This window comes from Geotrypetes seraphini, chromosome 7 (assembly GCF_902459505.1).
Source record: "Geotrypetes seraphini chromosome 7, aGeoSer1.1, whole genome shotgun sequence".
Lineage (NCBI taxonomy): Eukaryota > Metazoa > Chordata > Amphibia > Gymnophiona > Dermophiidae > Geotrypetes > Geotrypetes seraphini.
The window spans coordinates 119,034,924-119,048,432 of NC_047090.1; the positions used below are offsets into that span (position 1 = coordinate 119,034,924).

General features: G+C 40.9%; 1 protein-coding gene across 1 annotated transcript in view; it reads left to right on the forward strand.

The window, feature by feature from the left end:
- The window catches only part of INO80 (INO80 complex ATPase subunit), a 348,126-nt gene that overhangs the window by 38,292 nt on the left and 296,325 nt on the right, over positions 1-13,509 (forward strand). The window contains 1 exon segment of the mRNA XM_033951235.1: positions 9,962-10,029. Within this exon segment, the coding sequence (XP_033807126.1) occupies positions 9,962-10,029 (68 nt within the window).

The window sequence follows — 13,509 nt, forward strand, 5'->3', positions numbered from 1 at the left end:
TAAGAAACTGAGAATGCAAGACTTACACTTGGAATTATATTGTAAAAGATAAGCATTGGCCAACACCAGAGAAAGTGGAATGTGTTGATATATGATGATGGCTATTTCAATGCAGATATTTACTGGTTTTCACTTGGCATTTGCCAGAAGTCACTATCGGCATTGGAAAGGATATATACTGAAAGATTAATGACTTGAATTTATTTGTAGATTGCTCAGTTAAAAAATCAGTTATAATGGTCAGTTATAATTCCAAGGAAGAAGAGGAATAAGGAAGGTTTATTTATTGAAGTAACATCAAACAGTTCCAGATGCTTTTAAAGATCAACAATAATTAAAAATTATATTAAGAGGATGTTAGAGAATTATTTGCATACTAAAAGTAATATTATGCAGATAGTGTAAAGTTGTAATTTTTTAGCTATTTCTATTTATCATTATTAATAGAATTTGCTTAAGATGAAATTTGCAGTATTAGTTTAAACTAATAATTAAAGTGGATAGTAATTACATAGAAATGAAAATGTCCTTTTTATTGGATATGAAATTAAATTATTGGATACCTATTGATTGGCATTTTAGGGTACTTTATAAAAGGGTTTAGTTTGGTATATTGATTGTGAAATAGGTGCTTATTTTTGGAAAATAATTGTTTTATGAACTCAGTTATGGTTTTATTTATTCACTAGTCTTATAGCCCGTTACATTAACAGGTGCTAGAATATATGTGTGTGTGTGTCTGTCTTTATTTCTTTCTCTCTCTCTCTCCTTAGCCGCTTTCTTTTTTTCTGTCTTTCTTTTTCCTTGGCTGTCCATCACCACCCCTTGCCTGCTCCCCCTATCCATTGTCCCTTCCTTTTACCTCCCCTGTGTCCACCACCACCCCATCACTGCTCTCCTTATGCAGCAGCAGCCCTTCTCCCTTTGTTTTACCTCCCCCTGACCAGCAGCACCTCTTTCCTTCTCCCCCTGTCTAACATTAGGCTTCCGTTCCTTTTTCTTCACCCCCCGTCCATCAGCACCTCTTTCCTTTTCCCCCTGTCCAGCAGTAGGCGCCCTTCCTTTTTCTCCCCCTTCTCCTTCTTATTCCTATGATACACTTACCTTGCTCTGCCCCTGATCAGAGGTTCCCGTCAGCCGCCCAGTTGCACCCATTGGAAAAGTTCCCTCTGCCACATCCCGCACCCCTTCTGACGCGACTCCCGCTGTCTTTCTTTCTGTCTTTCTCTGTCCCTGGCCCCCTTTGTCTGTCTGTCTTTCTGTGTATCTCCCTGCCCCTGTGTCTTTCTTCTTTTCTTTTTGTCTCCCTTCCTCCCTCTGTCTGTCTGTCCATAGCAGCATTCCCTCCCCCTCCATTTCCCTCCCCCCACACCAGTTCCCTGTGCAGCAGCATTAGCATTTCCTCTACCCCCTTTACTTTCCCGCGGTCCCGACTACAAACGCGGTCCCGAGTCCTTTGCCACCCCCCTTCCCTTCCCGCGGGCCCGACTACACATGGCGATTCAAGCAGCGTGTGCAGCAGTCTTCACACGATGCTTTGGGTCCTTCTACTGCCCTGATTTACTCTGACACGTCCCTGATGACATCATCAGAGACGCAGCAGAGCAAATCAGGGCAGTAGAAGGGCCCGCAGCAGCGTGTGAAGACTGCTGCACACGCTGCTTAAATCGCCAGTCGGGCCCGCGGGAAGGGAAGGGCGGGCGGCGGCAAAGGACTCGGGTCTCGGGCAGCGGAAAGTTGCTGGGCTCCGCCTCGGTGAGTGGCCACGATCCCTCTCCTCCCAGATCCCCCCCCCCCGCTGGAGGAACGGAGATTGGCGGCTAGCTGTGGTCCCGGCTTGTGGAGGTGATCGGGAGCTGGTGACGTATAAGCACGCATGCACACTCCTGCGACCACAGATCTACTGATCACGGAAGCAGGCAAATAGGAGTGTGCATGCGCGGCTAGCCTTTTATTATATAGGATAGGATACGAATTAATTTTTATTTATATGAATATGAAACAAATTGAATGACTGATTAGAACTTGAATTTATATTTTATAAGAATGAAAATAGATGTTTTGAATTTTTTTAAAAAAATGAATAAGTAAAGTATTATCATTTTTAAGGCATGATTGGGGGAGGAAGTTTATATGCTGCTTAGGGGAGGGGTATTGGGATTGCTAATCTAATGTGTGTACTCAGGCAGTCATTTTATGTGGGGGGAGGGGGAGGTTTTTTTGTTAAACATGGGTATGGATGTGCAAGAGGAAAATAAAATTGCTGTAATTGGGGGGGGGGGTGGGAGGAGAGGGAATGGGAGGGTTAAAATGGGGTAATGTTCTGGTTGCAGAGATTAAAATAAGGATGGTGGTGTTTGCTCATGAAATTCATAATTCTGTAAATTATTTGATCTTGAATAACTATTTTGTTTTAAGATATCATGATGTCTTTTAAAGTTTTTTCACTTAATATGAATGGCCTGAATCACCAGATCAAAAGGAAAAAAGTATTATCCTTTTTGAAAAAAACAGAATGCTGATGTTTATTATATACAAGAGACCCATTTGAATTTGGCAGAGTCAAGGAAGTTGGAAGGGGGTTGGGTGAAGCAATGTTTTTATGCACCTGCAGTTGGTAAAAAAGCAGGGGTAGCTATTCTTATCAATAAGAAATGTACTGCCAATTTTCAGTTAGTAAATTTAGATCCTCTGGGTAGATGGTTACAAGTGGACATGAGTATGGGAAATAATACCCTGACGTTGTTCAATGTGTATGCCCCTAATTCGAATCAGCAGGAATTTTTTAAATCATTACAGAATTTGATACTCCCACTGGCTGCTTCTAAAATAGTGGTGGCTAGAGATTTTAACAATGTTATGGATCCATTAATTGATAAAAAACCATGTAAAAATATAAAATCTTTAGGGTTGGATAATTTGATTCATTCATGTGATTTAAAAGATAATTGGCGTATTCTTCATTTTAATGATCAGGAATTTTTCTTTTGTTCACAGGTTCATATGTCTTTTTCCAGAATAGATTATATCTTTGTCTCAACTCAAATAGTTCAACAAGAGATTAAAGCTTCCATAGATCCAATTATTTTATCTGATCATGCGGGTGTATGGATTGAACTTAAATTAGATCAACAAGAATATAGTAGACCGATTTGGAGATTTGATAATACATTGCTTGTGGATACAAAATTTCTTGAGGATTTCAAAATACAAATTAGTGAATTTTTTCATTTTTAATTTATCAGATGATATTTCCATAGAAAACTTATGGGATGCCTTTAAAGCTACCATGAGAGGTTCTATTATCTCATATTCTCCTTATATTAGGAAACAATTTAAAAAGCAATATTCTGAATTGGAAAAAGAATTAAAATATTAGAATCTAAATTGATAAATAAATGGGAGCATAACACTTTACAAGCTCTTTTAAAAGCAAAAGGCAAATCTTCAAAATTAATCGGGAAAGATTTGTTTTCTAAACAAACTTTGTATTATGGAAATTCTAATAAGGCGGGAAGATTATTGGCAAATTATCTTAAAGCAAAGAAAAGAAGGAACAATATTATTGCAATTAAAGATCATAAAGGAATTTCTCACAATCAGATTGGAAAGATATTAAGTCATTTTCTAAATTTTTATAAAGACCTATATTATTCTGATGAGCCTTATGAAGACAGGGAAAAGGATGGATTAGAATTTTTAAACTTAATTATTGGACCGAAGGTTCCTGATCATATAAAAAGGAGTTTGGAAGAACCGATATCTCTAAAAGAATTAGAAACAGCGTTGAAGTCTCTTAGAGTTGGATCTGCTCCAGGTGGTGATGGTTTCACAGTAGAATTTTATAAATCATTTCAAACTCTCCTTTTACCTCATTTGTTAAATATATATCAGTCACAACTTACTAATGGTTGTATTACAGGTACTATGGCTGAATCATTAACAATTGTTTTGCCTTATCCAAATAGAGATCCCACTTTGGTTTCAAACTACAGGCCTATCTCATTAATTAATGTTGATGGAAAACTTTTGGCTAAGATATTGGCTTTACGCTTAGCTAAGGCTCTCCCTTATATTATTGATATGCATCAAACAAGATTTGTTGCTAAAAGACATACCTCTAATAATTCTAGATTAGCGTTTCATATATTAAATTTATCCAAAAATATTGATGATCCGGCTTTTTCTATATCTTTGGATGCAGAGAAAGCTTTTGATAGGGTTGAATGGAATTTTATGTATCGAGCATTAGATTGGTTTGGTATAGGTCCTGGATTTATACAAATGATTAAAACATTGTATAGCTCCCTTTCTGTAAGACTGAATATTAATAATAATTTATCTGAGCATTTTAATTTGCAGAGAGGAGTTAGACAAGGCTGTCCTTTATCTCCTTTGTTGTTCGATGTTGTTCTAGAACCCTTATTATTAGCCATTCAACAACCAAAGGGGATATAAAGTCTCAGCATATGCAGATGATATTCTGCTTTATTTGAGAAATCCAGAAACTTCCATTCCATGTTTGTTGGAATTGATTGATACATTTGGAAAATTTTCAGGATACAAAATAAATTGGAGTAAGTCAGAAATTCTTCCTTTAAATGTGTATTGTTCTAAAGGACTATTTGATTCTTTTCCATTCATATGGAAAGAAGATGGATTAAAATATTTAGGTATTAAGATAAAAAATAATCTTGATGACACAGTAAAAGAGAATGAAACTCTTTTATTAAAAAGAGTTACAGAATTATGTGAGCAATGGAATCCTTCCCCATCCTTTGGTGGGGAAGAGTTCAAACTATTAAGATGAAGATATTGCCTGTGGTTTGTTATTAAATGAGTTTGATACCAATTTTTTTTCATGGGTCCTTTTATAAAAAGCTTAATGGTATCCTCACAAAATTTCTTTGGATGGGTAAAATGGGTTAGTATCTCTTCAAAAACCAATTGAGGAGGGTGGGATAAATTTTCCAAATTTTTATAGGTATCATCAAGCCTATATTTTACGTCAGGTATGTATTGGATCCTCCCAGAACTCATGGATAATGCCCCGGACTGGCTCTATTTGGAGTGCCGTTTTTTGTTTCCTTTTAATTTAGTTCATGTTCCTAGTATTAAATTGCCTAGAAAATAAAAGGAGAACAGAATTTTATCTGATACATGGAAAACATTGAGATACATTAGTAACTTAACAACTATTCCAATAAGTAAATCACCGAGTCAGTCTTTATGGATAAACTCCAAGATTCAAATTGGCGGATCTAAAATTTTATGGAAGAACTGGATTATTGCAGGTATTCGAACTCTGAATGATGTTATTTGTGATGGTAAACTGCTTGAATTTTCACAGCTGTAACATAGATTTGGTCTTAATAAATCACAAAGTTTTAAATGGTTGCAGCAGAAGTAGGCTGTTCAGGTGGGGTTCCCTGAATGGAAAAGTTTGAATAATCAATATAGCTTGGAGTTCCTATGCTTCCAAGCAGACTTCCTAGGACATAAAGCCGCTTTGTGGTATAAATTATTATCTGGATATATGAATAAAAAACCTAAAAACGGTCTTAGAGACATTTGGAGCATTGAGATTAAGCAACAAATTTCTGCATCTCAATGGCCACGAATTTGGTCTTGGAGAATGAGATGTACAGTGTCGGCATCTATGAGGCAAACTTGGTTCTTTTTGTTGCATAGAGCTTTTTGGACACTTGTTCATTTACAAAAGTTAGATAGCTCTAAGTCTAATAAATGCTGGCACTGTAATCTAGAAGTGGGGACACTGGATCATTTACTTTATTATTGTCCCTGTATTAGAATTTTTTGGAATTCAATTTAGACTCAAGTAAATTGTCTATTAGAAAACCATGTTGCATTATCCTATGATACTATTAAGTTTGGTATGTGTATGAGGAAAAAAAGTCAATTGTCAGTACATAACAAACTTTTATTAATCATGACAGGGGTTGCCATTCAGCATATTACCAGTAACTGGAAAAATCATACTAATCTTAATTATACATTTTGGTGGAATTCGCTATGGCATATTTTTAAGATAGAAAAAGCAATTGCTTTGGAGAAAGGAATTATAATAATTTTATAAAGATCTGGGGGCCATTGGAAAGATATTGTAATGAGTAAACATCACGGAGTTTAGCGGTATATAAGAAATAAATTACATTACAAATTACATTACTTTCCTTAGATAGATATATGTACAAATAGGGGGAGGTTGTGCTGGAAATCTTACTAAGTTATATGTTTATAATATATTTATGATATGATTTGATTATAATTATTTTAAGAAGGTTAGATGGGTTGGGATATTATTTTTATGTTTCTATAATTATATGTGAAAAAATTTCAAGTGTTATATTGTAGATATTAGTGACATATTCCTATTCACTTGTTGTAAGATTTTAAAATGAATAAAGAATATTAAAAAAAAAAAAAGATCCCAAACCACCGGGGGGGGGGGGGGGGGGGGGGGGCTTGCGTGGAGGATGGACATTGAAGAGGCCCTTCATAAATCGGGAAACCACCGGATGGACCGAGAACGATTTCCCATCAATCAGCTGATTAAAGGCAGCAATTGCACTGAGGTGGACTCGAATAGATTTCGATTTGAGACCAGATCGAGATAAGTGTAGCAGATAATCCAGCACGGAGGACAAGGAGGCAGACAGTGGCTCCACGTGATGCGTAGCACACCACGCAGCAAATCTAGTCCATTTCTGGGAGTAGCATTGTCTAGTGGAACTCTTCCTAGAGGCCTCAAGAACATCCCTCACTGACTGAGAAAAACCGAAGGAGGGAGTCAGGTGGAAAGGAACCAAGCTGTTAAGTGTAGAGACTGTAGATTGGGATACAGCAGCGAACCCTGACTAAGACAGCAGAGAAGGAAATGCAGGCAGAAGCAGAGGCTCCTTGACACTGAGTCGGAGGAGAAGGGAGAACCATGGCTTCCTGGACCACCGAGGAGCTATCAAAATTATGGCAGCGTGGGCAGACTTGAGCTGTACGAGAGTCTTCAGAATCGGAGGAAATGTAGGAAACGCGTAGAGGAACCAGCCGGTCCAATCCAGAAGGAAAGCATCCACCTCAAGACGATCCGGGGAGAAAAACCTGGAGCAGAAGCGAGGCAACTTGTGGTTGAGGGGCGAGGCGAACAGCTCTATCTGTGGCGTCCCCCCATTGAGCAAACACCTGACGCAGAGTGGAGGAATGGAGCGACCATTCGTGTGGCTGGAGAAGGCGACTCAATCTGTCCGCCAGGCAGTTTTGCTCACCTTGGATGTAGACTGCTCGAAGGAAGATGTTGTGGGTATTGCCCACTCCCAGAGCCGAAGAGCTTCCTGGCAAAGAGACAGGGAACCCGTACCCCCCTGCTTATTCACATAATATATCGCCACCTGGTTGTCCGTTCGCACCAGGACCACACGATCCTGAAGCAAATGCCGAAAGACTACCAAAGCATTGTAAATGGCCCGAAGCTCCAGCAGGTTGATGTGGCAGCGACGGTTGGCGCTTGACCAGAGACCCTGAGTCCGGAGGCCATTGAGGTGAGCCCCCCAGGCATACGTGGAGGAGTCTGTTGTTAGGACCTTCTGCGGCGGGGGTGCGAGAAAAAGAAAACCTTTGGAAAGATTGGAAGAGAGCGTTCACCAGCGGAGCGAACGCTTCAAGGAGGGAGTCACCGCAATGTGTCGAGAGGTTGGATCCCGGTCTTGTCTCCACTGGGACGCCAGGGTCCACTGAGGCACTCGGAGGTGAAGTCTGGCAAAAGGAGTTACATGAACGGTGGAGGCCATGTGTCTCAACAGAATCATCATCTGCTTGGCCGAAACCGTGGACTGAAGGGAGACCTGCTGGCACAAGTGAATGAGGGCTGCCAGCTGAGGCAGAAACGAGCGGAGGTGAGCCGTGTCCAGCACCGCTCCCATGAACTGCAGAGACTGAGATGGATACTACTGGGACTTGGAAGTTGATCTCGAAGCCCAGACGCTGAAGGAACGTAATAGTCCGTTGGGTTGCTGAAATAACCTCCTGCCGTGACGGTGCTTGATGAGCCAGTCGTCAAGGTACGGGAACACTTGAAGATCCTGCGACCGCAGGGCCACCGCCACCACCACGAGGCACTTCGTGAAGACTTGCGGGGGGGGGGGGGGGAGAGGATGCGAGCCCGAACGGGAGGACTCAATACTGCAAGTGAAGATCTCCAACCTGAAAATGAAGAAACCTGTGAGAGGCCGGATGAATTGGGATGTGAGTGTAGGCCTCTTTTAGATCCAGCGAGCACAATCAGTCCCCCTCGTCCATCAGGGGATACAATGTGGGAAGAGAGAGCATGCAGAACTTTTCCTTGACCAGGAACTTGTTGAACACTCTGAGGTCCAGGATAGGGCGAAGGTCTCCGGTCTTTTTTTTTTTTTAATTATTATTTATTTATAAATTTTCAAATTATTTAACAAGCATATAATCTTGTACAGAAAAGTGTGATCAAGAAAACATATCGTTAATTATTTCCAAACTTGAAAATAAACCAAAAATACATAAAAGGTAATAAGATTTTCAACTAAATCCCACACTAGTCCTCAACATTGGATCCAAGATTAAAGAATTAGGAGTGGATGTAATACAATAACAAATTAAACCAAATCACATTATCTGTTGCTGAAAGAGAGCTTAAATTAATTATTGAGACACTGATGTTTCTCCTTTTTCAAGGCGCTTCATAAAGAGGAAAGCTGTCCTGTGTCCTTTGTGTCACCAGTGCCTCCTTCCCATGTCCCCCTCACTGCCTTCCAGACTTTGTCCCACCCCCACCACCGAAGCCAGCATGCCTGCCTACCTACCTACCTCCCTCCCTGCCGCACCAAAGCCAGCCTGCTGGCCTGCCTACCTCCTTCTTTTCCTGCCGCGCAAAAAAAAAAAAAGCCTCCCTCCAGCGCCCGATTAAAAATAAAACCCAGTACTGCAGAAGCATATCACACATCCAGATTTTGGTATATTTACTTTCTTGTGCAGTATTCAAGTTTCCATTACTTTAAAGCTGTGTGAAGATGATTTCAAGGAATGTGACTTTTAAAGGAATTTGGTCCATTTTATTGCAATATGAATGCATAAATCTGCTGCTGGCCATAGTCTGTATCCACCTTTGCTGGTATTGTTTCTCTAGTGATTGCCAGAAACTTTATCTTTGCACTTTGAAAGTATTTCTGTATTGCAGAATGGACGATTGCATGTTAGAAATAAGTGGCACAACTGGAAAAATGCCTATTTTTGCTTGCTTCTCTTTTCCAAGGCGTTACTTTGTGCCAACTCTGCCTGATATGGGGTTATGGCATTATAGCTAAGTATCAAAGCACTGATAAATGCAATTAATTATTTTTCTGTATACAATTTACTAAAAAAAAAAACCAGTCCGCCGCCGCTGCTTACCTCCCTGCTGCTGTAATTGCGACCCAGAAACCTTCTTCCTAACGTCAATTCTGACATCAGAGAAGGCGTTCCAGGCCAGCCAATCGCTGCCTAACTGGCCCGGAATGTCCTCTCCGATGTCAGAATTGACATTGGGAAGAAGGCTTCTGGGCGGTGATTACCAGCAGGGAGGTAAGAAGGAGAGCAGGGGGAGGGGGGTTTAAATCAGGCGCTGGAGGGAGGCTTTTTTTTTGCGCGGCAGGGAGAGACAGGAAGCAATCGCTTGTCCCGTTGTCTCCACCCACAGCTTCGGGATGCTGTCCCTGAAAACAGGACATTTTGGCATCCCGAAGCTGTGTGTGGGGACAATGGGACAGGGGATCCCAAAACGGGACGGTCCCGTTCAAAATGAGACGTATGGTCACCTTATATATACCGGTATGTAAGCCATACAATTGATTTATGTGGTGATCTTATGTGTATTGGGAGATATCTTGCAAATCTAGGTCAGATTAATTGTACTGTGCCTTTGTGTATCATTCAACAGAACCAAAGTTTGAAAAAGGAAACCTGTATAACTTTTCTAAACTGAGGAAGAGCAGAAAATGGCTGAAGGTGAGTGATCTATTCTGTTGTGTGTTTTAGGGGGGAGGGGATAAAAGAAGACATTGTAAAATAAAGCACAATTTTGTTTTATTCTTTCCAACCAAATAAAGATAGAAAGAATTATGCAAAAGGGGGCATGTATGTGTGTCCGGAAAAGAATAACTTTCTAAAAACTTAACAGGATGAAACTTGGCATGAGGTGAAACATGGAAAAAAAAAAAATTCATTCAATAATATGCAACAGGTTTCTATTCCACAACGTAAGAGTTATGAATTTAATGAGAGGAAATGTCTCAGAAATCCTGCAGTGTTCAATAAATGAACTCAGGAATAATAAAGCAGGTAGGATTCTCGTTCATTGACAAAAACCTCTCACTCATAAATTTAAGGCATTTCAACCAATCACGCTGTATATATCATAACTATGAAATAACTCAAAACTATCAATAAATAAGAATGAGTAAAAAGTGCATTTTTCCCTATCTGTCCCGGTGGGCTCACAATCTATCTAATGTACCTGGGGCTATGGAGGACTGAGTGACTTGCTCAAGGTCACAAGGAGCTGCGCGGGGTTTGAACCCATAACCCCAGGGTTATAGCTTCAAGCACTGCGCCACACACTCCTCTCCCTATGAGATCCCACGTTCCTGTCCCACACTTTCTTGAATTCAGACAGTCTTTGTCTCCAGCACCTCTACCGGTAGACTATTATATGCATTTACCACCGTCTCTGTAAAAAAAAGTATTTGCTTAGATTACTCCTGAGCCTATTATCTAGTGCATATTTGTCATGTAGGTATTTACATCGTCTCTTATCTCCCTTTTCTCGCCTTTCCAAAGTATACATATTGATAGCTTTAAGTCTGTCCCCCATATGCTTTCTGACATAGACCACCGACCATTTTAGTAGCCTTCCTCCGGACTGACTTCATCCTGTTTTATATCTTTTTGAAGGTGCTGCCTCCAAAATTACATAATATTCTAAATGTCTCACCAGAGTCTTATACAGGGGCATCAATACTTCCTTTTTCCTACTGGCCATACCTCTCCATATGCATCTAAGTATCCTTCTAGCTTTCACTGTTGCCTTTCAACCTGTTTGGCCACCTTAAGATCATCCCATTCTATCAAACCCAAGTCCCACTCCTCTTTTGTGTACAAAAGTTCTTCACCCCCTAAAACTGTACTGTTCCCTCGGGTTTTTGCAGCCCAAATGCATGACCTTGCATTTCTTGGCATTAAATTTTAGCTGCCAAATTTCAGACCATTCCTTCAGCTTCACTAGGTCCTTCCTCATGTTGTTCACATCATCACGGGTGTCTACCCTATTGCAGATTTTGGTTATCGTCTGCAAAGAGGAAAATCTTAACCAGGCAGCCCTTCAGCAATATTGCTTACAAAAATGTTAAAAAGAGCAGGCTTAAGAACCCTGAGGCACAGCACTAGTTAACATCCCTTTCCTTAGCAACAGCAGCAGATGAATCCAGAGACTAGTGGGGATAGCACACATTGACCAGCAGGTGGAGATACAGAACTGATTAATAGGTGGTCGTCTTGGATGGAACCTCTCCTGCAGCTTCAGTATGCTCTAGCTCGTCTAGTCTCCTGTTCAGGGTCCTCTTCAGTGAGACAGGACTGTTTGGCTGAATGGTGCCGACTTTAGGAGTTACACCTGGGCCCCCCCAGGTCCCTCCCCTCAGTGGCAGTGAGGGGTATTCACTCCCCTGTATTTCTTTTGTCCCTAAAAAAAACACAAAAAAATAGTGAGGCTAAATTTAGTGTAGCTGTGTATTACTGTATAGACAGCCTACAGCTATTGCTTGGCAAAAACTTTCTCTTTAGTTCTGGTAAGGAGTTTTGGCTTTGATTTTTCTTAGTTTGGTATTTTAGCCTTGCCTTAGTAATTTTGTGAAGAGTACAAGGAAAGAAGTGTTGTGTGAGATATTTTGTTTGTTATAGGTATCGGCAAAAGAATTCCTTTCGTCCTACAAAACCCCCAGCCACCCAATCAGCCCATACCCCAGCCTTACATAATTCACAATGCCGGGGACTCTGCTCTCTCCACCGTACCCATAGGGTGTTGGCTGTCTTCCTTTCTGGCGGAGTGGGCCAAGATAACGTCCAATCAATGGGTACTGGACATTATTCGAGAAGCTTACAAATTAGAATTTTCTTTTCTCTTCGCAGTTTCTTTCTTGGTGTCCCCGTGCGCAGGGGCAGCCAAGAGAGAATTAGTGCAAATCACCCTTCAGATTCTTCTGGAACTCAGAACCACAGTTCCAGTTCCTCCGGAACAAAGGGGCCAGGAAAGATATTCCATTTACTTCATAATGCCCAAGAAAGGAGGATCGGTCAGTCCGGTCCTAGATCTCAAAACGGTCAGTTTCTCAACATCAGATATTTTCGCATGGAAATGGTGAGATCGGTTATTACAGCAGTTCAGCCAGGAGAGTTCCTCACAGTACTAGATCTCAAAGAAGCCTACTTACATATTCCCATTTGGCCACCTCATCAGAGGTATCTTCGCTTTGCCATCCTCGGCCAGCACTTTCAGTTTTGGGTGATGCCATTTGGTCTAGCCATGGCTCCACAGATGTTTTTGAAGGTGATATCTCCGCAGCCTTCGACCAACTACTCCTTGCCAAATTCTCAGAAATTGGAATAACAGGGACAGTACTGAAATGGTTTGCCGACTTCCTACAAAATTGCAAATACACGGTCAAAAAGCAGGAAGTATACTCCAACCCTTGGAAGGCATTCTGTGGCGTCCCACAAGGCTCCCTATTATCTCCAATCCTATTCAATTTATTCATGAGCTCGCTGGGACACATCAAAATGGAAGACTAAATTGTACTATCCTATGCCGATGACATCCTCCTCCTCATCCCCATAATCAATAACCATACTAATATTGCCAAAAAAATCTCAAACAATATAGATAAAATCCAAACATGGAAAACGAACAAGTTGAAACTGAACGCCACCAAGGCCAAAGCCATTGGTTTCCGCACCGCACAACAGAACGTCATATCTAACCTCACTCTTTCATCAGGAATCACTCTTGTAATGGAAAAATCCATCAAGGTACTTGGTTTGTATCTTAGACGACACTCTCACAATGGAACCACAAATTTCTAACCTTTGGAAAAAGACCATCTACACTATGCATCAGCTACGTTTCACAAGACCATACTTCCACCCACATCACTTTGCTCTGATCGTTCAGATGATGGTCTTACCTCAACTGGACTATTGGAACTCCGCCTATCTTGGCATCAACACCATTCTTATCCACAAACTGCAGCTCATCCAGAACACAGCCGTTAGACTAATCTACAAATTAAAGAAATATGATTCAATCACAGCCTTCATCAGGCAACTACACTGGCTCCCAATATCATCCCGAATAATTTTCAAAACTTCATCCTACACCAGATTCTGTACAGAAACTCAGCAGCCCTTCGTATCCAACTATTCTCTACTGTTTGG